Source organism: Lates calcarifer, linkage group LG24 (genome assembly GCF_001640805.2).
Source record: "Lates calcarifer isolate ASB-BC8 linkage group LG24, TLL_Latcal_v3, whole genome shotgun sequence".
Lineage (NCBI taxonomy): Eukaryota > Metazoa > Chordata > Actinopteri > Centropomidae > Lates > Lates calcarifer.
The window spans coordinates 6,174,524-6,201,564 of NC_066856.1; the positions used below are offsets into that span (position 1 = coordinate 6,174,524).

At 39.6% G+C, this 27,041-nt stretch overlaps 1 protein-coding gene across 1 annotated transcript in view; it reads left to right on the top strand.

The window, feature by feature from the left end:
- Positions 1 to 5,301: 5,301 nt before the first annotated feature.
- The window catches only part of snx7 (sorting nexin 7), a 39,097-nt gene continuing 17,357 nt past the window's right edge, over positions 5,302 to 27,041 (top strand). Inside the window, exons 1-8 of the mRNA XM_018698310.2 lie at positions 5,302 to 5,480; positions 12,873 to 13,067; positions 13,736 to 13,846; positions 14,926 to 15,084; positions 15,674 to 15,872; positions 16,591 to 16,790; positions 18,339 to 18,428; positions 24,296 to 24,448. Coding sequence (XP_018553826.1) covers positions 5,397 to 5,480; positions 12,873 to 13,067; positions 13,736 to 13,846; positions 14,926 to 15,084; positions 15,674 to 15,872; positions 16,591 to 16,790; positions 18,339 to 18,428; positions 24,296 to 24,448 — 1,191 coding nt within the window. The 5' untranslated portion in view covers positions 5,302 to 5,396. The remainder of the gene's footprint in view (positions 5,481 to 12,872; positions 13,068 to 13,735; positions 13,847 to 14,925; positions 15,085 to 15,673; positions 15,873 to 16,590; positions 16,791 to 18,338; positions 18,429 to 24,295; positions 24,449 to 27,041) is intronic.

Consider the following 27,041-nt stretch of genomic DNA (forward strand, 5'->3'; position numbering starts at 1 on the left):
CTGAACAATCTGACTCAGGCAAGTGGAAGACAAGCAGTAATTGTTACTGTAGAGGAGAGAATGGATCAATAAGTATAGATTATCTTCTGTCCATTAGGAATAATTGGTGATGTTTGAGCGAGCTACGTGATGACACATCGACACAAGTGAGCCAGGACTAAAACATCATCGATTCCGAAGAAAACGCACAGTTTGACAGTCAGTTTAGTTTATGTGTCACAACTTGATCATCCACAGCTTTGCTTTATTGGGATCAATCAATACAAGCGGAGACTCACTGTCGGGAATATCCCCCCTATGAATCATGTAACCAAGCTTGTTCTTCTTGTGGGGATTTTTTTTTTTTTTAGTGATATAAAATGGTTCCCTAAAATTTAAGAATTTTCTAGTTCTCTTCCAATCCCTTGTCTTGATTGAATAATTGTCTCAACACAAAAATGTTTGAAGGTATACAGTGACAATGATTGGAGAGTATGATCTTCCACTCTAACTACTTTACTCGCTATAGAAATATCTTTTTACCATTGATAACAGATCATTGCTACTAATTGTTTGGTGGATTGTTTGAAACCCTCACAACCTCTTGACGCTATTTCTTATTACACCGCGTGATTCATATTTCCTTAAGAAAAGATTTAACAGAAACAAACAAACCCCCCCAAAAAATGAAGAAGCAGCAATACGCCCTAACATACCCCAAGTTCCTTATCTGGCCATAGCCAATATCTTCCTATGTAACTGGTTATAGCAACGTTTGTACAGAATTATTTATTCATTTTATATATCATTTTATTTTCATTTTTCTCCATTGTAGTCTAGATTATTTTAAGGTTATGGGGCAGGGAGTGAAGACAGGGTCAGTTCAGAAAATAGCTCTACTGTGGGAATATGGTTGGGTTACATGTTGGTATATGGCTATATGATATCATTTTGTTGCACCCTCACAGTGTAATGTTTAAAAGATATAGAAAAAGTAATAAAAAATGGATCACAAAAACAAACAAAAAAAGACATTTTTCTAGAAGGAATAAAAGAAGAAGTGAAGAATCTCTGGTTCCTACAGCAGAGAAATGTTTTTTTTTTCCTGAAAATATGTAAGAATTTGTAACAGAAAAAAAAAATCAATTTTTTCCTCATGCAAGATTTTCTTTTCTTCTTTCAAGATCTGTGTTTGTGGTGGAATGAAGGAATGGTGAATATGTGAGGCAGCAGCTGTGGTGATGAACACAGAGAAGGAAGTGCAGCCTGTGATCATTGGCCAGGATGCGGTCTATCAGGGACAGACTGAAGCGTGACACACAACAACATGGCTTGTGCAACAGTGACATCTTTTGGTTTGTCCTGGGCTGGTGGAGCTGAGGCTGTCAGTCAGTGCAGCCTGCAGGCCAGCCGCACTACAGTAAATAAAGATTATGATCGCATTATGCAAATGACTGTTCCATCTGTACACAGCTCCCTCGTGTTAGCCCGCACTCTCTCTTTGTGTTCTGACAGTTATTTGAGTCCTCGAGGCGACAGAGAGTTTGACTGTGCAGCCATGTGTTGACAAGGCTGAAGGTGATAGGAAGTCTTGCTCTGACAAATACGGAGGAATATATTATATTGTTTCAGGTGCAGTGTGTTGGCTGAGCATGAAATGAGCTTTCAGAGGTGAGGTGAAGCAGCCAGCAAATAAAAGCCTGGACTTGGAAATGTTCACAGGCTGAGACTTGTAGTTTTCCAAGAGCTTTGATTGTCTCTGATCATATTTTTGGCTCTTGACTCACATACACGTCTATATTTGAGATCATGCTTCACAATAATACAACATTCTAATGTCAAACCAGGATGACCTCTGGAGAATTGAGCTGCCATTACCTGATGGGGCTGGACCTAGTTCCAATGAAGAGACATGCTACAGCATACAATGTTAATTTAGCCAATAATGTGCTTCCAACTTTGTGTCAAAGGTTTGTGTTTGTTGCTTTTCTGTTTCAGCATATGTCATTGCCCCCAAGTAAACTTTATTGTAGAAGAACTTGACTTGCCTGCCCCTCGATTCCATCCCGCACTTTTGGGATGAACCGGAACATCGACTGAGAGCCAGGCCTTGCTACCCAAAATCCATGCTGGACCTCACTATGGTTTCTTTCCCACTTATAGTTAGATTCAGTTGGTACAGACCAAAGGGGAGAAAAAGCATCCATTGTTGCCTTTTAGTTCATCAGCATTCATTCATCATCAGCACTACACGGACACAAAGTAGGAAAACAAATTCACTTACCGCAAGTGATGCTGCACTTTACACAATATGATGTGTTTATTGATCTTGTCTTTTATCACAAAGTGTTCATGAATAAATAACCAATTATGAGTGTTATTTATCTGGGCTGCGAGTGGACTTCAAGAATAATGATGGGTGAGGGTGATGAGGTGTATGGTATTAATTCTTACTGAAATATACAACAAACCTGTGCTTTAATTCTTTTTCACTTTCCGATGTATCGAGCAGGATCCTGCACTCATGTACTGACGTGCATACATGTTGCCATGGTTACCAAATGATCTTTCATAAATAAATATGCCCCTCATGCAGATCACTACTTTGAAAGTCCCCAGAATAAGAAAATGGATCTAATAGTATGAGATTTAGTTTTTCCACATTGCTTTCAGGCCATAAATAAGCACACAGAGACCATCATTCAGGTGGTCTCAGTCTCAGTCCAGTTTGGTCTATATCGAGAGTTCGATTGACTGCTTTCACTGGTTAGTTGTGAATGCATCCTAATCCTCTTGTGGCTAAATGGGAGCAAATCCCAGCAGTCCGCAACATGGTTTGGAATCACATGCTAAGTCTCCAGCGTTGGGCAAATTACTCAGAAACTGTAATCAAGTACTCATTGGTCGTTGTCTTGACACGTCTTGTGATGCAGACCTGGACACATCATCAGTGATTTGAATCTTTCAACATCAGACTCCCTCACCTAAGTGACCTAGCTGGGGTTGATCACGCTCTGACTTACGTCCAGGATGCAGCCTCAGTGGCTCTCTTTATAGTCTCTAGACTTTTATTGTCCCCATAGACATCAAGGATGAGGAACGTCTTGCAGAAGGAACAGCCAGCGAAGCCCCCTAAAGCCTGCTTCTCCCACCTTGCCCACCGCTTGTTCAAAAATAAATAAATAGATATAATAAATAGAAAACGAGACAGTGCAGTTTAACATGCAGGTAGTCCTACATTTGGAGGGATTTATTGACCATCCAGCTGCTAGCTTAGCCTCAGTGACTGCACACAGTTCTCCAAAAGTCCCCTCCTCAGAAGCACAGTTACACATTACTGCCAAAAACTGCAACTATCACATACATGTGTAATGTTTTGGGCGTGTAATGTGTAAAAAAAAATCCAAGGCAATTATAAAGTACATGGAGCCCCAGACATAAAGCGTAGAGCAGTGATAGGCCATCTGATGGTAACAACAACAAGATTACAGATCTAACCAGACAAGCAACACAGATGAACATTGTTACAGAGAACAGGTTAGGCCTATTGCAACAGATGTATGCAGGACGTCTATCCTTTGAGCCATTATCTGTGCCTGCTACTTCTTTACAAGGTCATGTGGGGGCTGAAGCTGATTCCAGCTGACAATGAGAGGAAGTATGCCCTGAAAATACCACACAAAACCTGTTCATACTCACATTTACACTTTACAATTTAGAGTTTACAATTAACTTGACATGCATGTTGGACCGCAAAAGGAAAGCATTTTAAATTCAGTTTGAAACAACTGAACAAATACTTTGATAAAAGATACTGAAGATAAAAACAGACAAATATGCATTAGCATAATGTCAGTGCTAGTTTGTTTGTGTGTTAGTGTAAATACTGTATGTATGCTGTATGTACTGTAGGTGTAGGAGTATGTGATTCATCAATATCATTCAGCGTTCAACTTAGTGTTTTGAAAACCTCAGATTGTGTTTTAAATGCACATTTTAGGGCATTGAACACTCTACAATTCCACTTTTTAGATTCATTGTTTCTTTAGTCTGTATTGCATCTGAACAACTGTATATATTTTATATTTTGTTTGTTTGTTTGTTTTTTAAATCTTCACTGGAAAGCTCACATCAACTAACATGTTTCTGAAGTAACTCCTGCTAAAACAGTCGTTGCTCTGACCTCTCTTCCCCTCTGAGAGCAGAAATATTGCCTTCATGCCATTTTTTGATGCAACACAGAGATTTGATTTGACTTATTTCACAGTGATCATAACTTTTTTCCATTGTCTTTTTCCAGTTAAAACGCTGTCACAGCACAGCACATCACCACCGAGGTTTTATTTTCACTGGTTTGAGGCTTGTGGAAAACTTTAAGTGCTGAAAACTGCTGCAGCCTGCTCCGCAGAGCACCGCCCAGCTGAATCATGAAGGGAGTGATTTCTGCCCTGATCCTTCCGCATCTGCGCTCTCCGGATTTCAGTTGTGTCAAGAACAACAACACCACCAACACTACACCGGAAGCAGTTAGAACATTCGCCAAAATAAAAGCCTCCATTACCTTTCACATGTACTACACATTGCACTGGTTTAATAATGCATGTGACAACTAAGGATTGATTTGATTGATTTGCAAAAACGAAACAAACCAACAAAAAGAAAAAAAAACAAAAACAAAAGATCGTTAAGAGTGAAATGGGAAGACCAAAGACACAGATAACCTGTGTTCAGATGTATTGTACATGAGTTATAATAGATACTGTAGATAACATTTAAGAAGACAAATTTCAAGTATCATATACTACAGATTCATTCTTAAGCACGTTTTGTACATGGCAAAGCTAATGTCTCACAAATTACATTTTTCATTGAAAAAAAGATAAGAAAAAAAAACCTGGAAAATAACTGGTTGTCCTGGAAAGTTTTTTAATAGACACAGAATGATTGTTGGGCTGTAGTCGTATCAACTGTTACAGATTTTAGAAACCTACAAAATACCTTTTTTGTTTTAATCTATGAAGCAGCTGCAAGTGAAATTGCAGCTCTGTTCACACCATGTAATGCTGGATTTATGTGGATTTATGTGGACAGCTTCTGTAATTTATATTTTGCTCTGAACATTTTGGATCTTTTTGAATATTTAAAAAACATACTTTACTAATACTTTAAAGTTTTGAATTTATCTATAATGTTCCCATCACAGCCCGTTAAACCTCAACAATAGGTTAGTGAATGTTGAATCACTCGCTACACTCGCAGCGGTTGCAGATATTTAGCTTTTATTTTGAAATCCGCTCGAGGAAGTGCTGTTCTCATTCGCTCTTGGTGTGTTTTTTTGCTGCTCTGAAGTTGTAGTGGAAGTTTAGCTCTCATGTCTGTCTGATGAACTCAGTTCATTTAGAAAGTTTGCGAGTGAGATGAGCGGACAGACAGTCCCTGCGGACTTCTCAGGACACATGTTGGACCTGGACGAGGACGAAGACCTGGAGGTTTTCAGCAAGGTAAAGAAAAACACTCAAATGCAAACAATCCGAAAGCTCCGGACTTTTCAGCTTCAAAATGCTCCATTGGCTTTCTTGCTACGTGGATTTGACCCTGTCACTGACATACCCGCTTTAACTTCAGCATGTAGAAGAATGTATATTTTATAAGTTACTTCCACTTTGTGCGGGAACGTAGTGACAAACCATGGTGGACATCGTGGCCACATACTGTCACGCAGAGAAGGAAGGAAACCAAATGTCCTGGATCAGCTGATGAGCTGACCTTAGGACCCGACTGTCCTATCTGCTTTTTCCTATGAAGTGCCTTTATGTAAAGGCTAAAACTCCTTTCAGTTTTTTAATAATTTAATAATTATTTGCTAACTGCAAGAGTTAAAACATATAGAAATGTACTTAAACATGCTTTAACAAATCTATAGACTCTCCTTTCCAATTCGGCTCCACAGTAATAATCAGCACCTAGTCCAGTGGGTTTTTAAGATGTAGCCCTGGTCCACCTGTTGGTTGTTTTCAAGCAAATGGATTTGGACTTTTGAAGTTGAAATTGTTTTGAACTGGTTGTTACTGATGGATTACGGAGCCGCCGAATTGAAATATCACATGCACAAATGCCCAGAGTCATGTTTCATGCGTTATGTATGATGCACGCAATCAAGGCGACGTTATATTATGAAATTTCTATATGCAGTTTGGTGCAGAATTCTGTGCACAGAGGAAAGTTGTTACAGTGTGTATGTATGTGTCAAATTATTTTAATTATTATTAATTATTTCTTGTCAAATATAGCAACCTGTGTAAACACCATAGTCAAAAGATAGGAAATATTAGAGAAGATGAATCACACAGTTGTTAAAAAGCTAGAAATTACACAGTTAGAACTGATTCTTTAGTTTATCCTCCTGAATGAACAAATCATTGCATTAATAAATCCACATGTATTTACTTCAGTGTGATAATCTCTAATGTGTGAACATGGTTTGAGGGCTTTAGAAAAAAAATGGCGGATAAAGGTGAATGGCTTTATTCAGTGTATTTCATTTCTGTGTGTTTCTACTGGGCTTGATTTAGGTCAAAATGTGAACAAAGGGAGGTCTCAAACAAATTTGGAACAGAACTGAAGCCTCAGTCTACTTAGTTGCAAATCGACAGTCAGGCTCCCAAATCATGCACAAGGTCACAGTCCTCTTAGGTGGATCACTAATGTAGTTTAGTGGTGAGACTTAATATAACAAATGTCAGTCTGTGTTATCACTGTAAGACAGGAGGAATGAGTGTTGTCAGTGGCAACTGTGATGTTGTCTCCTGGTTGGCAGGAAATGTAAAGATGCCTGTTTGATCACTTGATCTGTAAAGCTGCTCTATGATCTGTCAGTGAGGCATGTATTCATCCTTTTACCATACAAACAATAATTACCTTATTTTTTCTGCATGTTGACTTTGCCCTGTCCTCTCCATTTTGGCAGTCTTTTCCACATAGCATTTTTCACATAAGTACAAAATTATGGTTCTCCATTCTTCATTTCTTTGTGTGTACAGTTGGTCCGTTACGGTGTCTAAAACTGCTTAGTTAAGGTTCAGGAAAGATCATGCTCATGTTGACAAGATAGTTTGAACATCTAGCCACCCACTCCAACCTCCCCCACCATGTTTGTCACACTATACTTGCTTTTTTCTGCTGACAAAAGAAAAAAAAAAAAACAGTGTCAATATTTGCATGAAGCTACCTCTGAGGAAAATGTAAACAGATCAGGTGAACTAGTGCTAAAACGAATAAGCATATTAATTTTTTTTATTGATGAATCATTACAAAATAGTAATAAATACACATTACAGTTTCTCAGAACTGTGAGGTGATGTCTTCTATGGTCTTGTTTTGTCCAACCAACATATTCAATTTACAGTCATATAAAACAGAGAAAAGCAGCATTAATATTTGTGCATGATGAATGACCTCAGTTTTTTGTGTCGGATCTAGTCTGAGTGAAGAACGTCCTTGCTCAACTGTTCAGCACCAAACAGCAGCTAAACACAGTCAGAGACTAGATGGTAAATTCAGTGGAGCATAGTGTCTGAAAAGAGCCAGATATTTTTTTCTCAGAAACAGAGATAAAAGTGAGTAAATATTGGACTTACTTAGGTGCAAACACCACTAAAAATGTATGATAATATTGCTCTGTAACTGCTGTGTAAATGTGTAAATAAGTAGCTGTTTGCTTAAAAGTTCACCATGTCAACTTAAAGGTGATGATTTACTGCCCACAAGTGTCCAAAGTGTCATTAACCTCTGTCACAGACTATATACTCACCACTGACAAACAGCACATATTATTTCTTGTTTCAAAACAAGAATATTTAATATTTCCTAAATGAGAGGCCAGTCCCACCCCCTTGCTCAAACTGGCTAGAGATTGGAGAGCCTGTCTACTTTGTATGTCAAAGCTCTGTAAGATTGAATTCTGCAAAGCAAAAGAAGTGGGTCAGTTTGAGTCTGGAGGTGAATGTGTCTTGCCCCCTTTCTCACAGGAAGAATGGGAAGTGAATTTCGATCTGACAGCGCACCGTGAGGCCGGTGGCGGTGCTCCGTCCTTTCAGTCGCTCCCATGCAGGTACCTGGGAGCTGAGTAGGTGTGGCAGGTGTATCCTTTCCTCGTGTTGATTCATATTTTTCTAATAGTAGCTCTAACTTCAAACCCGTTAAGTCCTAGTCAGCTGGGTTATGGATGGTGGTGGTTCTTTTTTCACCTTTTTGCATCTGTGAAGTCACTTCCCGGCACAGCTGCTCTTCTATTCAGAGACTGGCAGATCAGTTGCGTTGGTCCTGTGGCATTTGAAAAATACAGGAGCTGACATTATAAAGGTCTTAAACAAATACGTCAGTGCATATGAAATGTATGAATTATTTTTAAATAACCAGCTGAAATAGACATAAAAAATAACACAATTGAAAAGTTTTAGCATCTGGAGCTTAAGAATTCTATTAAGTGGATTTGTTTTAGTAGAGAAATAAGGGTAACTAGTATGAAAAAAAATATATCATGTTTATAATGTGGATACACTTTGATTAGTTTTGAATCCAGTTCCAAATGTTAACCTTAACCCTATTCAGGTTCTGCTCAAAGATTATGTTTTAAATATGCTTAACTATTACTGATCATATTTGCTATCAAAAGCATTACCATAATATTTACTGTAAAACTGGATTCTGACCTTATTCAACTGGATTTCAGAAAGTTCAAATCAAATTAGTTTTTTAGTTGTTTGATTTTGTGACCCTGGACATATAACATTATCAGTTATCATAACTGTTTTGAATCTAACATCTTTTTTTTGCATTGTAATTACTTGAATTCAACAGTCACCTCATAACATTTAGAGCACAGATGCAAAGTTTGGTCTTTCTAAGAATCCAAATGAGAGAGTCATGGCCAATCAGAAAACCAACTGGGAAAGCTTTCTTGAAAATTCCCACATATGCTAAATTGGGAATTACATTGTCCGGTCACTCTCGATGTTGTTTTTGGGTGAATGTATAATTTATCCAGGTTCTAGTGAGATATGCCATTTAAAATGAATAAAATAAATTAGGCTATAGGGCTTTGCCTCTACATCAACACTGTTACTATAACAACTGAGCTGCTACTGACATTATCAAAAGCTGGTTTTCTCATAGACTGCTGATCTGAGCAGTTATTTTTAGCTGCTGATGCATTTGGCTCATGTAGTCTAACATGTTTTTTAAATATAACATATGTGCAGCAGGAAGCCACATGTAATTATCAGTGACTGTTTCTCATCTGCCACACTTCACAGTGACATTTGTGGTACATGAAAACAGGTAGAAATAGCACTTTCCTCATCGCCTCAGACTGTTACCGTAACAACCAGTTCATCAGAAAAATGTAGATGTTGGTTGAGGCTACTCTTCGAATATAATTTGGTCTAAATAAACTTTTACTTGTTTTCAGCAGAAGTCAAATACAGACCATGTGTTGCTCCGTTTCCAATAACATGTTGACAGGAGAGGGCTCTGTTTGTGGTTCCTGATAAAAGAAACAGAGTGAGAGCTCCCCGCTACACATATATGGTCACATGATAACTATCTGGAAGAGAAAGAGAGAGAGAGAGAAAGCTATGTGGGAGAGAAAAGTCATAACATATTTGTTGTCATTGTTTTGTACTGTGAAGAGGTGCAGGATGGTAGGGCTCCAGGCCCTGTGCTGACCTCAGCAGTTTCTCAGCTGTTGTTACAGGAAATAGACCTGCATGCAACACACTTACAGCACACTGCTGTTTGTATAAATTGGATCATTTGAATGTGACGAGACCAAGTCCGCTGTGAAAAGGCCTGTGCTTACAAATGAAAGACACAGATATCACCTTAAATTTGATCATTTTATTATCAGTACACAACATGTAGTGTCTAGTGTTTCTTAAGGGTTTCTGAAGCTATCCATAGAAGCATACTGTTCATGTTGCATCAGTTGACAGCCACAGCAAGATGAAAAAAGAAAAGACCCATACTGCTGGTTCTTTGAGATGGTACTTAGGCACAGTAGTGCTTTGAGTGAAATGCTATCGTCAGCATGCTAACATGGTCACAGTGACAGTGCTAATATGATGATCTAACCACAAGATCCATATACAAGCTGTTTAGGTGATTTCAATAATACGACAGTCTTCATCAGGAAGTGAAGTTACCCATTTGTCGTGGTGGTGTGGATGTTCAAATGTTCATTTTCTGGGGAAGCCCCAGTGTAGGTGAGAGGGCAGAGGTAGGAAGCAGTGAGTCTCTTAAAGTGGATTTGAGCTGCAACAGGGAGCCGGTGTAGTGCACAGAGAACAGGAGTAGTGTGGGGAAAATTTAGGGAGGTTGAAACACCTAATGGGCAATCTTCCACTAGCTGCAGAGGTCTGATTGACGATGCGGAGGCTCCAGTGAGAGGGGAGTTGCAAAGTCTAAGTGGGGGATGACAAGTGCTTGAATGATTGTTTGCCCCCCTGGTGAGGAAGGGATGGAATTTCCTGATGCTGAGCAGCAAGATGCTGCGGCGGGGTAATCACATACTGTACAAGTGCACATTCCTTCTAAATAACTTTGTAAGTAGTTTATTCTTTGTTCTTTTTTGTCCTTTTCAGGAGTTGTTACATCCTGTGTCATAGTATATTATTATTCTGTATATTCTGTTCAGTGTGGTGGTGTGTGATAAGCCTTCAAACTCATGGAACTTAATAAAATTTGACTTCTTTTAGTGATACTTGAAGTATCATGTGCTCACCGGTGCACCCCCCCGTGTCATTTTAATGCCGGCCTGTTTTCAGTCTGCACACATAAATCACCCTCTTTATGCAAATACCGCAAATGTTTGCATGAACTTTCATCATGTGAAATGAGTGCCGTCACCACTGACCTTTGACTTCATTACTGTTGGTTGCTTAGAGAGTTTAGAATCTAGTAATCAAAGCATATTCTCCTATTCTCCAGGGTTCAGAGCCGAGAATGACAACAGTTTCTCTCTTTTATTATTGAATGTACAGTACAATCTGTGTGTGAGAGAGGAGATTCACCAAGTGGGGATTAATCCAGTCCAATTTTTTTTCATGGAGCATCTTTAGCCTCATTCGAGTTCTTACCCCACACACCATCTGCATAGGTTTGTAAACTGAAAAGGCGCCCACAGGGCCCAGATGGCTCCCAGAGTTAGTAGTCAAAGAAGTTAGTAGTCAGAACAGTCACAGTCATCTAGACTATATGTATTTCCATGTAATGAAGGGAAATGCAGTTGTTATAGTTAGGGTTATAGTGTACTGTTTGCTTCAGTAGTCCAAGTAATCTCTAAAAAGCACCAAGTCACAGGATGCAAAAGATTTTACAGCTGAAAAATATAGTGCTCTCCTGTGGACAAACTTCCTTAATGACCTAATTTCTTCCTAAACTGCATCAATAAATACCAAGTGTGCATTATGTACATCGATGTAGAAATCTAATGTGTATGTGAGAGACAGCAGAGTAAACTGCTTTCAAAAGGGAAACTTTTTAGGAACAAAAATGTGCCAGAGTTGTGGAAATGCAGTGATGGTGAGGAAGAACAGTTATAATCTGTTCTGACAAAAGTGCTGCACTTGTGCTGTCAAATGTTGTGCATGCTGCAGTGTAGAACTGGATTCAAAGACTGTGATGGCAGTGATGGAATAACACAAAAAAAGGCCAGGAAAAGTTCGGCTCACTATTTCATGGCAAGGATCAGTAGCCAATCAGCAGAGACCTTGGGAAGTTATTACCCAAGCTTGGGACACAACCCCCATACAATTGCAAAGTTGTTGTTTTTATATGTGGGGTTTTTGTCTGGATTAAACAAACAGTATGCCATGTGTTAATCGGTGAGCTTTAGAGGTGTTGGCAGGTGGGTTTTGCAACTGGCTAGCTGTTTCCCCCTGTTCCCAGAATCAGTGCTAAGCTATAGATTTAATGGACAGACATGGGGGTGGTATCAGTCTGCTCATTCTTTCTGCTTTTTTTCCCCCTTTGCCTTAAGATATAGTGAATGAAGAGTCCTAAAATGCTTTGTAAGCTCTGAGCATTATATACAATATACATGTAAGGCATTCACGCTTGACACGTTTAATGCATTCAGTGTTATAGATGGATGCATTTAGCTTGTGCTGTTAGTTTGGTGGTTTCCTGGTTACTGGCCTTCAATTTGCATGATAGGTCCAACAACTTAGATACATAAATACAGATACAGTGACAGTGCAGCCAAGTGTAATAGAGCTTGCTATGATGATGTTTTACTATGATGTATGAGGTGATGCGTCCGGCAATGGAGCGAAGTTTTGTGCGTGTGCACATATTAACCATGTTGTTTCGAATGTTTAGGAAATGATGTCATTACAGTGCATTATCATCATAATGGCAGACACACCGTAGCACACAAGTCGTGCTGCAGGGTTGCTGGTGTTTTGTACAGACCTCACTAACAGCTCTGAGCTGCTGTAAGAAACAGTGATCAGAGCAGATGCTGCACTTGCTGTCCTTTATGTCCAGTAAAAAGGATCTGCTTTTGCACTTTTTTTATCAAACCACTTTGCCAGTTCATGATTTTTTTGAACTCAAAAACAGGCCCAGCTAAATAATGTAGCTCCAGTTAATGAGCTAATTTAGTAAGATGTGGTATACGTCCTTGTTTTCTGAGCTTATCCCCTGTAATAAGCTGTAGGCCTGTAATGAAATGTACATAGTTTATGCATTAGGAATTTAGTCCATGCAGTGTTTCACTACTAACTTCTGGCAAAAAGTCTAGAAAATTTCTAAGTCTAGTTTTAGCAAAAATTATGTTGAGCCTGCTGTAAACATCACTGTGGGCTAACGGTGGCATTGTCTCATTGGTCCAGAACACATCCCTGGCAGATGGAAGCCCCATGCCCAACTCTCCCAGCTCCATGGTCAACCAGTACAGACTGGAGGAGGATGAGGAGGAGGAGCAGCAGCAGGATGCCGACACCAAAGACATCTTCATCACCGTCGACAACCCAGAGAGCCACGTCACTGCCATCGAGACCTTCATAATGTACAGGGTCCTCACTAAGGTGAGGAGGCTGTTTGTTTGCATGTCTGTACCCATGCAGAATGGTAAAATGATCGTATTCAGCGAGCATCTCACAGTACCAAGCCAGTGCTAACTGTCTAAAAACTCTCCAAGTGACATTTGATCTTACTTTTATGACTAAAAGTAAAAGCAACGTTTCATCAACTTTCTTACTTGAGGGAATGACTCCTGTCTCTGCTGATGTTTAGGACAGCTACACAGGTGTCCTAACCTGTTTGAAGCAGCAGGAGCTCCGCATGCTTTGGGAAAAATGAGAATGAGCTTATTAAAAGTTACAGTTAAGGCAACAATAAATGAAAGTCTTACAGCACCTCTCATAATAATAGTACCAAATGCTGGTGAGGTTAGTTAAAGTACTCCTAAATCAAAGCAGACTGTGGCAGTGCTTCCTCTTCTGCTGTTCCTTTGTAATCACATGGCCTGACAGTGCTGTCAGCAGCCGCAGAATGAAGCGGTCTGCAGCACAAGTTTGTTATCACTGAACTAGGACCAGCAAACATGTCTCATTTCTTTGACTGTGTGAAATCTTAATAATGACACGAGTCTCCCAGGTAAAGCGTGAGGCTTTGACATGTAGCGCTCAGGCTGCTTTGAGAGATGTTAAAGCTGCGTGGCAGAGTGACACTAATTCACATCTTCTTTCTCCAGACCACGCGGAGTGAGTTCGACTCCAGCGAGTACGAGGTACGCCGGCGCTACCAGGATTTCCTGTGGCTCCGAAGCAGACTAGAGGAAAACCACCCGACGCTCATTGTCCATGTGTGTATCAGCACGCCGCGCCGTCTGCTTAACGCATCTGTGGGCTGCCTCAGGGTCTGATCAGACCATACCAGAGTCACACATACTGAACATTACTGTCAGCTATTTTCCAAAGCACTCAGTGGATTTTTTGATTTTTTTTTCCTACCATCCAAGATTCCTTTGGTTTTTTAATTCATTTTCATACAGCATGGAAATCACTGTGTAGAAACCTGAACCTTACATATGTCATTAATTTCAGATTTTTTTATTTTTTTACATTATGCAGATCAATTGTTCATCAGCAGAATTCTAACCACTTGCTGTAATAGCAAAGGTCTGAGGTTACACCAGTGAAGTGAAACCCAAATGCGTACAGTACTGCAGAAAAAGTGATAGTTTCTATCCCTTTAATGTCACCCAGAAGAGTAACATTAGATGTTTTTTGTTTTTTTTTCAGCATTTTGGGAGGCTTGGAATTGCTGTCCACACATATTTCATTGCATCCTTCTAAGTGCTTGAGTTTGTGGGGAGGAAATAAAGGTGCAGGTTTTAGCACAGAAATGAGATTATCCTATACAAAGCACTCTTATGTAAATAGAAATGTAAACAGAAATAGAAATATGAATGGGTGTAAGAAAATTCAACCATCAGGACAGAAAGACAATAACAACAACAATCCATTTATGCACTTTTTATATTTCTAATTTTACATGCATGAATATAGATTAGGTCCAGTGGTTTATTGTCACATTTAGAAGTGATATCTCCAGTGAAATGTGGTGTGTGGTGTCCCCTTAAAGCCGTGTAAAACAACTAGTATGAAAAATAAGGATTAGAAAATACAAATACAAAGGGATTTTAAAAAATCCACACAAATGACAGTTTGACTGAATTCATAGTAACTGGAGGAATAGGAAGTGAAGAGTGCCACTTTTTTACTAAATTCTCAGTGGCACACGATCAAAGTTTTACTTCCCTGAGTGCAGGGGAACAAAAAAAATAAAATGTGCGGGCCACATGGAAATGCATCACCTTCATGACACACACTGGCCTTGTTTGACTCTCCGATTAAGTGCCAAGTTTGGGTCTCTCCTCAGCCGCTGCCGGAGAAGTTTGTGATGAAAGGCATGGTGGAACGCTTCAATGATGACTTCATTGAGACCAGGAGGAAAGCTCTGCACCGCTTCCTCAACAAGATCTCAGAGCATCCCATCCTGTCCTACAGCCAGCACTTCAAAGTCTTCCTCACTGCACAGGTCTCTCTCTCTCTCACACACACACACACACACACACACACAGAGTCTTGTCTCCATGACTATATTACATTTACTTACATTAACTGCCTAACCCTTACCCCAACCTCAAAACATGTCTTCACCTTAAAATTTAATGATTTATGTTATGGGGACTCGCTTTTGTCCCCATAAAGAAGACAAGTCAACACAACATTCTGCCATGTGCGGAACTTCCTCTACAGAGTACGCCTTTATCAGCCACTGTAGCCACAATTTACACCCAGTAAACCACAAAAAATAGGAAATAACTTAAACTACAAACTGGGTTCTTACATTTCTATTTGAGAACAGATTAAACAAGTGAGATACAACGTGTCGATCACTAAGCTTTAAAAGTGTTGGTAGGTTTATTGTTGAACTTTAGAAACAGCCAGGCTAGCTGTTTCCCCCTGGTTCCAGTCTTTATGCTAAACTAGGCTAACCATGTCCTAATTTCTCTGCACTTAACATGGGGTTAATATCATCATGCCTCTCTCTCAGAGAGAAAGGTGATGGTTCAGCGCCGGTACAAGGTCTCATTAAACTCCTCGCGATTTGACTCCTCCCGCAGGAGCTGACCTCTCACAAGAAACAAGGTCCGGGCTTCCTGAGCAGGATGGGAGAGACGGTGAGGGCGGTGGCCAACTCTGTACGAGGCCTGAGAAACCGACCGGAGGAGTTCACTCTGATGCAGGAGTACGTGGAGGACTTCAGCAACAAGATCTGCTCTGTGGACAAAGTCACCCAGAGGATCATCAAGGAGCAGAGAGGTTATTAATTTAATTTAATTTTAATTTAATTGCAAGTCAGCACTGTTCATTTTTACTGTACATCACGAGTCCTACAATGTGTTAGGAGTCCAATACTAGTACATATCTATAACATTTAACAGTTGTGATTAGATAAAAGACAATCAGCATTATTATTAACATTCAACAAAACTCAGCTGGTGTGTTTCACCAGGACTGTGTGGGTGTGGTTTAATCGGATTTGATTGACGGTGGCCAAATAACCCACCAACTGTCACCAGATTTCGATTCAAATATTGCTAAATTCTCATTGGTGGAGTCCCATCCCCTAATAACCAGTGAGAGGAGTCCAAAGAAAAAAAGAACTACAGATGTCTCTGATGTGAAAGAACCAAAACTGCTCTAACTCTGGCAGGATAGTATGTTATGCCATCACTCACAGTAACAAGATAAAAAATGTTTTCAAGGTTTCTCACAAAAACACAACACAGATCACACATTACTTCAGCTTTAGCTTCCCTCCATTGGTTCCTGTCACTTCTAGAACTTATTATTTATTTTATTTTGACTTAACAAAGCATTACATGTTTAAGTCCTTCTTAACTTTAAGGATAAAGAAAAAGGTTACTTTCAAGGAAATCTGTTTATTGTAACCAGTCATTCCATTGACATAAATTCAGCACAGAGCAGCAGTTACATCCAACTGGATTGTGTTTAAATGTGTCCTCCGTGCTTGCAGAGTATCTGGATGAGCTGAAACAGTATGGTCCCACGTACACCCAGTGGGCGGGGTCAGAGGAAGATCTGGCGGAACCGCTGAAGGGCGTGGCTCGCTGCGTGGAGGGGTGCAGTAAGGAAACAGAAGAGCAGATCCAGCATCTGTCCGAGGTCCTGGTCCCCGCCCTGCACGAGTACGTCCTCTGTGCTGAGACACTGAAGGTGAGCCCACAGCACGCTGCTCACATCTAAAATCCAACTCTTAATGGGAGATTAACAGCCTCATGCCTTTGTCAAGGCATGAGCAGAACATGTTCTAAATATGTGAGTGGGAACTGACTGTAGGAACAAGACCTCTGATATTTAACAAAGTTGGGCACACACAGCTTCAGATAGTGAACTATGTTCATTCTCACCTGTTCTACATCCATCTGCTGACATGTACAGGCTCATTTACATACAGTCACTACCCCAGCATGCCAATGAATGTTCAACCACATCTCTCTGAAAGTCCTAGTAGCCCTAATCTAGGTTTGCTTGTTGTGGACAAAGGTAGCAGACAAGAAGTGGCGCGCATTGTTGTAGCTAAGAACATGAGATCACCACAGTAATAAATGAAAATCCATTAAGGATTATTTATTTATTTATTTATTTATTTATTGATTGATTTGACACTTCCACAACCGGCTTGACTGGATAAATAAACATACAGTGTATATACATTCATTTTCCTTGAGGGTCAAATAAAGATTTGCAGAACACAAAACATTTGGCACAACGTAGATTGCATATGTTTTAACAGTTAGCACCAAACAAGAAGTGCAGCTGAGGCTGATGGGAATGTCATTAGTTTTGGAGGTTTTTGGATATAAACCAATGAATCAGACAAACTGTAAATGTTATTGTGATGATGCCAGAGTGATTACAGTGCATCCAGAGGAGAATTGGTGCCAAGCCACCCTGTAGATGTAGATATATTTCACTGGATAAGTGAAAATTCAGGCCAGATCAGCAAAATCATTTTGTGCCAATCAATACAATAGTTGTTGAGAAATCTCAGTTTGGAACAAAGTATCGGACCAACGGACTGATTAACATTCCAAGAGCTGTGCCGCTACATCAGCTCGAAAATGTGAGATAAACACAGTTTGTGACACTCATGCAGGTTTATTTTACATTTGAGAAAGGTGCTCTGATGTCGTTACACTTTCCAGGACAACAGTACTTTACAACACTGATGAGCGTGTTGTTGTTTCATCATGTGGAAAAACGTGTTGTCACGAAGAAAGCCACATATTTGTTTTGTTTTTTTTTAAATCTGTTATTGGTGTATTTTTCATATGTGTCAAATGGATGTAAGTTGCAGGTTATGTTGTCTTTTTGTTTTTCATTATGTCACTGTCTGCATGCTTTGACTGATGTATCTTCTGCTGAGCACTTAGCCTGTGAGCTGCGTTTGGGTCCAAACATATAGCCACGTACTGATTGATCTCCTGGAAATTTCCCATAAATTGTGTCGAGAACCCTGAACAACACTTACAGGCAGTTCAGTTAAAGTGTCCTTGAATCAGTTCCTCTCCAGCACCACATGAGGAGATGTTAGGATGCTCTCAGCATTTGTTTGTGGAAGTAATAACAACATGTATGGACTCAAAGTCACCGAGATAGATTGTGCTAGGAAATAGGCTCTTTAGACATTTAGTGATTCCTGGAGAAAAAATGTGATTATGCCAATTTTATTAAAAGTAACACTTTACTGATCTGTCCTAGGCTGTGATGAGACGTAGAGACAACATCCAGGCCGAGTTTGAAGCCAAGAACGAGGCCCTGGCATCCAGAAAACCAGAAAACCAAGAAGCAGTAAGTATGATTTTACATCCTCACACGCTGACAGAAAATCAGGCGCACACACTCCCCTCCTCCCTCCCTGCATCCCTCTGAGCCAGTCGATGCGTTTGTGTGTCCTCCAGTCGTCTTCCCAGAGATTAGGTGTAATAAAGTGAAGCATGGAGTGGGGCCTCTCCCGCAGGGCCACCCTCAGCTCATATTAGGGAGGAAAAAAGGGCTTCCTGGGAGGATTATCTAAATATCCAGGCTTGTCGACTGGAAGTCAGTCCTCAGCTCAGTGGGAGTAAGAGCTGTCAATATTATTTTACACTGCAAGCCCAGCAGCTAATCGCAGTGTAATGAAAATTCCCATATCCTTTTTAGACGACGACTCGCTTCAAAATGTCAAGAGGCAAAGAATGAAGACGGGAAGTTAGGCAAGAGAAGGACAGAGCTATTTTTAAACACTTTACTTTAGGTGTTTGCATCTTTGTGAATGTTGCGTGTGTGAGTGTATATGTAGATGTGCAGGTGTGTGTCCCCCTCACCCAGCTGATATCAAAATCCATCTGTGAAATTTTAATTAAGAAGCAGGACCAAGATATTCCCCCACAGACTTGCATTGTATTCTTGCTTTAATTAGTGTGTGTGTGTGTGTGTGTGTGTGTGAATGGACCTGCTGTAGTTCAGTCCTCCAGCTTCTAAGGCATATCTGTCTGCTTCTGCCTTTAACAGATCTGTGCTAATGAGAAGGGAAAAGTCAAATGGATGCCTTTGTTACTGTTTCCAACGGGGCTTTTTGTCAAAGAAATGATGTGGCCACATGCTGCGCTGAATGACAGCCCCGGAAACACACCTTCTTTCTTATAGAAGCTGTCTTTCAGTTATTCATTTCTTAGTTAGTATGTGGGGGAAAAATTTGATTTGTAAGAAGCTGTTGCTGCTGTGTTACAAGGGTCAAAACTTTCCAAGAGAATTAACAAGAGTATATCGGAATTAATGGGAAATAAATAAAATTTGCAAAATCACAGGTTGGCCTACAACAGGGAACTTAAATGTAGTTGAAAAAAAAAACATCTTGCAGCATAATCTAAAACAACCAGATTTAATGTAAATTCAGTTGAATTTCTCCCCCTGCACTTTGCATTCCTCCATCACATACACAGATCATTTCTAAAATCCTGCTCACTACAGCCACACTACTGCATCTGAGCTGACGGACTACATCCAGCCAAGTAAAGTCTGACGATATTACTGAGGCAAATATATTTGATATGTGGTATCAAAGTTTAACCAGAAAAAAAAAAAACTAAATGTGTTTATACAGTAGCTACCTAACCGGTAAATCAGAGATGCTGATGTTACCTAACACAGTGGGAAATGTTGGATCTCTCTTTGTAAATATTATAAAGAGTACGGTCTAAACTTGCTCTATATGCACAGTGCCTTGAGATAACTTCTGTTGTGATTTGGTGATATATAAATATAAATTGACTTGACTTGAATTCAAGCGTCAATTCTAAAATATTTTAGTTATAAGTTTCCAATTTGAAATATTCCCCAGATTAACTTCCCATGGAAAGTTTCCAGAAATTTACTGGAAAATTTCTGCCCCTTTGCAGCCCTATGTATTACTGGATAAAAAATGTTTTTTTTTTTTATGGGCTTGGGATGGAAGAGTTGTTGTTACAACTTAGTTGAACAGGCCATACAGTGCATTCATAAAGCATTCAGTCTGCTTCACTCTTCTCACATTTTGTTATGTTGCAACCTTATGCTGCTTTTGAAAATCTGTTAAAAAGGGAAAAACCATTCAGACACTTTACTCAGCACTTACTTGGCAGAAATGACAGCCATGATTCTTCTTTGGTATGACGTGACAAGCTCTGCACACCTGGATTTGGATTCTGACATTTCTCTCTGCAGATCCTCTTGAGCTCTGTCAGGTTAGATGGGAACCATCAGTGGACACTGTGGCTTCAAGCCACTCCTGTGTTGTCTTGGCCGTGTGCTTAGGGTCATTGCCCAGTCTGAGTTGCACTTTGTTCTGTTCAGTTTTCCTTTAACACTGACTAGTCTCCCAGTCTCTGCTGCTGGAAAACACCTCCGCAGGGTAATGCTGCCACCAATGGATTGATATTGGACAGATGATGAGCAGTTTCCTCCAGATGTGACTCTTAGAATTGAGGCCAAACAGTTTAATCTTGGTCTCATCAGGCCAATCATTTCATTTCATGGCAAGGCATCTTGAGACTAGTAAAAACACATAACAATAGTATTTATTAAGCCCATTAAGGCTGCCATGGGAATTAACTCTTTTGATTTTAATGGCCTTATGGTCTTCACGGGTCCATGTGGATCCTAGTGCCCAAAACCTAATGTGAAACACGTCACATGAGTTAGGCAGGGTTCTAAATCAGTCTGATTGGAGCAGGTTGGGTCTTGTTCGTGCTGGTGTCTGAGAGACAATATGTCTTATAACTGAGTGTGTTAACTCTGCTGATGACATAGTGCATCACATCTTATTATCCATCTTTTCTTGATGGTCCTCAGGTCCATTTCATATCAGCTCTCTTTATTTTGAAAATTAAATCTCTGTTTGGTTTGGGTAGGTCCATGAGTCCACTTTATATACAAAATTTTGCAAAACTAAAGAACATTATAGAGGCTCTAGCAGGTGTTTTCTTATGTGACCAACAAGCCACAGCCAGCACACTGAAGCAAAACAGTGGGAAGCTGATCAGATTGCCTTGTGGCATCTGTTCAGTCATTACTGGAAGGCACATTCCATGACTGAGCTGTCTTAAACACAAAACATGTGACATCTTCTGTCGTCATCACTGTGTGAGGGAATGCATGTGTTTATAGCTTCACTGTCAGTTCCTTTTGCTATCAGATCCTGGACTACAGACTGGAAAAGATATCAACAGTCATCTAAAAATGTCAGGAATGAGCAATAATTTAGATCCGGACTGACCGGTATGATGAGAATCTTTCTGAACTTCAAATGGCATAGAATAAAAATTCCTCTCTTCTGTAAACATTTACTTGACCTTTATTGGAAAGAACATACTGAGCTGCTATATCAGTCAACCTTTCCAGAGGCAGACTGAATGTGTGTCTATGACACTTCACAGCCAGGAGGAGGCAGTGCTGCGCCTATTTCTGAAAGCAGGACTTTAAATCTGAGCTGTGAGTATTTTAATAAAGGAGCTAAATATATCTTTCAGAACTGCTGCAATTAAAATTGTGTACATATTTATTGAATTAAATTGGTGCTGAAGGGAAAGGGTTTTAAATTCTTATTGAAGTTGGTCTAGTATTAGTAGATTATTAAAGACATTGATGATTGATTGGTGTGAAGTCAAAAGGCAGACATGGACCCTTTTACATATGTAAATGTAACCTAGCTCAGTGTATTTGCACACTGACCGTGTCACCTGGCATCCATAAGCCTGGCCCAAAAAGGGTAATAATCAAACTACTTTTTGTTTGTTCAGAAATATGAGAAACTGAAATTGCTTTAGTTTGATGAAAGGGGGGGTCGTGGCTAGAATGTGGTCAGAGGTAATGTAATTCACAGAGTTTGTAGAGAAGCCCTCCAACATGCACTGGTGGAAACACTGATGCTCGACACAGCCAGGATATTCCAGTAAACCTGATCATAACTGTGCTTGTAAATGGAAAATCAGAGGTGGTCTGTGTGTAAATAACTTTGTTCACTGTCGCTTTTCAGATTCATTGAATGATTTACTGTGAGTGTTTTTACTCCCTTGTCAGATTATACAGTTACTACACTCTACATACTACTTCATTGGCTCATATGTTACAGTGGGTAACTTTTGTTTTGGAAAATAATGACACACACTCATAGAGATGCTAGATGCTATTCAGCCATAGCCTTGACAAGGTGGCTAGATCGATATCACCGCAGTAACAAGCAGGCCACTGAGATCCCCTCTGTGTGTGTGTGTGTGTGTGTGTGTGAGTGAACTTGAGTAAATGCCATTGTCACTCTAAATGTCAGACAGCTAATCCCTACTCAGGCTCTGTGAATCCAGCTGTATCCAGCAACATGATAACATCTGGTTATTTGCACTGTGAGTAGTTTAACATCATGTGCACTTCAGACTCTTTTTATACACTTTCAGGTTAAATATATTTATGTAGTGGGTATTGTACCTAATAATAACTTTGGTTTATTGTAATGAACTTCATCATTTGACTAAATGCAGTTAGATACAGTTTTAGTTTTAGGTTCTGCAGTAACTCTTTAATGGTTATCTAATGCTGCTCTAATGGCTTAGAGGCCACTAGCTTGTGAACTATTACACTATGCTATAAAACATAATGTCCACTTAATTGTTACACCCCAACTTCCTCCTCTTATTCATCTGCAGGGTATTAATGTTCTGTATGGAGAAGAAGAACCACATTGTGAAACTGAACTTTTATCTTTTTTTTTAAATATAGTGAACCTGGATGCAGAATAAATGTACCTCCACTTACCTGCATACTGTTCTATGCTGCAAATAGTTTAATGCATTCCACAGTCTTTTCATATTTCAGTCATAACAATACAACTTCTGGTTTGAAACACTCTCTACAGTGGTCAGGTCTCTGGATGATCTACAGTATATTCATGCAATTAGATGTACTTAAGGAACTTTGAGTTTTACTTTTTACTAATTTTATTTCTAATATTGGATTTATCCATAACTTACTGAATAAGCGGGCTCCTCTGGTGCTCAGTGACTCAGTTCAGTAACTCAGGGTACGTCTGAGGGAAATTAAAGATGCCCTTTAATAAAACCTGCTTTACTGATCTATTTCTGGTTGTGTGTGAATTTGTTTTGTATTTTATGTGTGTTGTTGTGTGCCCTGTCTGAGTTTTCTTGTGTTGGGTGTATTTGTATAAATACCCTTCTACGAATGGACCCAGCGAACTAACTTAAGTCCTGAATGTTGTGTAATGTAGCACTGATTAATGCGTACATTTAATATTTAATGTTTGCTCTCACTCTGTTGTCGGGGTTTATTTGTCAAATTTAGCACTCACGTCTAAAAAGCTTGCTGTGAAGCCAGATTTACAAGACAAATAAATGAATAGTTCAATAATTAAAGAAGCAATAATGAAAGCGAATAGTGGAAAATACAGAAAGTGCATCTACTTTAAAGTCAAAACCTCTGCTTCTGCACTAATGACACATAAAAACACTTGTTTGATTTGGCCTGATATCATAACGGCTTAAGGTCTCTACACGTCAATGTATTTTTTTGAACTGTTGTTTTTGTCATGAGCACTTTCACACAAAACGTGAATATTACGCAGTGAAAAGATTTTGCCGATAAAGGCATCATCCAATCACATAGGCAGACAGAGAGAAATGTCAAATATATAAATACTAAAAAAAAAAATCACTGTGTCATCACCATTGTCATCTTCATCTTCAGCTTCTACTGTCATGTCCCATTGACCGCCCCTCATATTAATAATAAAAGGCTTTACGTTAGAGAGTATAGTTATGATACATATCTTTTTTTTAACATTTTGTAATTCTTTTTGGTAATCTAATATAACTACTGACACTGCTAAATGTGTCTGCTGATTTCCAAAAGCAGGATTACAAGGTGCACAGTGTGAAATTGTTTGTTTGTTTTTTTTCATTACTATCTGATGACATTTTTGTGAATGAAATTTTACAGAGCAGGAAGTCTTCTATGACAGTTTAGTGCAGTTTGGTGACGCTGACTTGGAACACTTGTACAAGGAAATCCTCACAGGAAAAAGTGAGACCCTTTGAGAAAAGATCTGTACCGGCTAAACAGATGGTGTATTTGTCAGACTGATTTTTGTTCTCTGAAGTGCTCAGTCATCTCTTTGTGTGTTTGTCTGGCAGCTGCAGGAGGAGGTGGATGGTCTGGCAGACCGGGTGGAGCTGGCTAACAACGCCTTGAAGGGAGACTGGTCCCGTTGGCAAAAGGGCATGAGAACTGACCTCAAATCAGCCTTTATTTCCACTGCTGAGAAGAACGTGGATTACTACGAGAAGGTGAGCTCAAGATTCAGACCAATCACCAAAAAAGTTCCATCAGGGCAGTTTTATTGCTTTAGCATAAATAAGTTCTAAGGATGACCTATATTTGGAGCTAACTTCTTAATATAGAGGACCATCGTCAATCTAGGAAACTCCCTCTGTCTTCACACATTAATGGGACAGTCTGTATGAATGGGGAAGAAGGTGGCATTATATAGATTGGCATCAGCATGCAGCACGACGCAGCTGTGGAGTACAGAGGCAGCTGAGTGGATATTTCAAGAGGAAATTGATTAATAATTGGATGCAACATTGTTACAAGCAAGGTGCTGCAAAATAAAGAGCAGGCAATTATCCACACAGTTTATAAAAAAATATTACTGCAGATATAATAATATGATGAAGAAAATTACATTGACATTTACAATAACAGACTATGGCCTCTAGTTACTGCAACGTGTTATGGTGTGTAAAGAGCAGCAGCAGTCTCTGCAAAGCTCGTAGTAATGAGGCTAAAGTTGATTCAAAATAATAATAATAATATTAACTGAAGTTTATATGTAATATTTCTATCAGCATTTTCCTCCAGAGAGTGTTTGTCTTCAGGTTTGACAGCAGTCTGAGGACAGAGGATGTGTTTTATTCAGCAGGAATATCTAGGCGCAATGCAGGTGGGAAATGCTGTCAGAAAGCATCATTTAAAAAATTCACTAGTTCACTTTCAGTTCCTGTTTAATATTCTTATTTGTCACAACCACCAGACCCTTCCAAGCAATGGAGAATCCATAAGTTAATTAGCCTAGGGGAAGACCAGGGTTGTCAGCTGAAGGTGAACATAAACTACTGGCACTGGCTGTTGGACTTGTCAAGGGAAAGGTTCACCTCCACTTTGAAACTCACCATGGACTTTCTGATCTCAGTCTTTTCACTTTGTGGCAGTTGAGCAGTCCAGCTCAAGCAACTGGTAAGCAGTGTGTTATTAGATGTGGTTGACAAACTCAGCTACGCTACTTGAAACAACAGGAGAGTTGACAGCATCAGTTGTCTGTCCCAGCCTCTTTCACATGGGCAATCATCTCCATCTGTTCACCTCTCCATCTCCTCGCTGTGCTCATACACCTGAGTCAGCTCACCCACCAAATTGAACAACCAATAGCTACAGTCATGAAATTAAAGGCATGTCAGCACATTATTATATTCCCATAATATCTCCACAGAGTTCAGTAAGTTGATCTGCTTTTATGTAATTTGAGAAGTCATAATATCTTCAAACATTCCTTGAGTGTAAATGCTTGCTTGCATTCATCAGCATGTGAAGTTTGCTTATTATTCATTGTTCACTCATGTACTATTTCCTATTATGATGGGCATTCAAAACCCTACTGGGAAAATTCCATATTTTGTTGAGTTTTTAATTGAAAAGAAGTAAATACAACCCCTGCAGCAAACAGACTGTGAAAATGAGCTTATTCAAATGTTAACACTCTGTGTGTTTCTTTATTCCACTTAAAACAACAACAACAAATGACTTAATTGTATTTTTGATGTGGAAAGTAGTGTCACACAGGTTTATATCAGCATACAGTTTCAGGGACCGCATCCTGTTCTTACTTTCTCCAGAGTATTTGTAACACCCCCACAAGGTGATCAACATGTAGTGTGGTGTAGTCCAGCTCAAATTACAACCAGAGCGAAGACACATTAGTTATTTTGAAGTTAATCTTTAAAATCCATTTGATTGGTTAATTTAAAATGTCTTCAGTCACACCAAGACTCATTTGGATTGGAGTCTAATTAAACTACAGATGCCTTTTCACTCAGCAAAGAATCTAAATTTGTCTGGACACTGATTGCTTGTAATTTTGAGAATTGGCGCACGAGTTTGGTAACAGAAACCTTGTTGGAATCTCAGAGGGAGAGGCTGGAACTTGAGGGAAGAGGATAGAAGAGAGAGAGAGAGAGAGAGAGAGAGAAGTGTGAGTTGCAATGTAGAAGAGACAATCCTATATCCAGATTAACGAGCAGGCAGCTGAGCAGAGACAGCAGGGAGTTAGATGTTGAGAAAAGAACAATGGAGCAAGCTGGAAGGAGAGAGCATTACAGCAGAAGGAGAATGAGACAATGAAGTTGTTACGGTAACAATCATTTAGTCCGTTATAGGTTTTGTTAGTCATGCTGTAGTCTAAGCATGCAGTTAGGACAGAAATATGCTTCCATTTGTTCTTGATGTATTTCGGTCCTGGAGACTGGCGCTCTGCCAGCAGAGGGTAGCAGCGCTTTAGATTTATTCCTCCTCACAAATAAGCAGCCTTTATGGGGATTGTCAGCTCTTATATTACCTGTGGAAGCTGTCATTGCTTATCGGGTTAAGTCCCCTAATTTTCAAAATTACAAATCAAACTTTTTACTTAACTAATCAGCAGATTTGAACAGTTGCTTCATGGCTGTTCTTTTAAAGCTCTCCTGTGCAGAACTGACATTTTCCTCAACACATTGTAGCAGCTAAAAATCTTGGTGGTTGATGGTTGGCAGCTATGGAATTTCAAATTTGAAAGTTAACCAGTATTGTTACTGTTACTGTTAAGATATTGGCTGATATGTAGTCAGT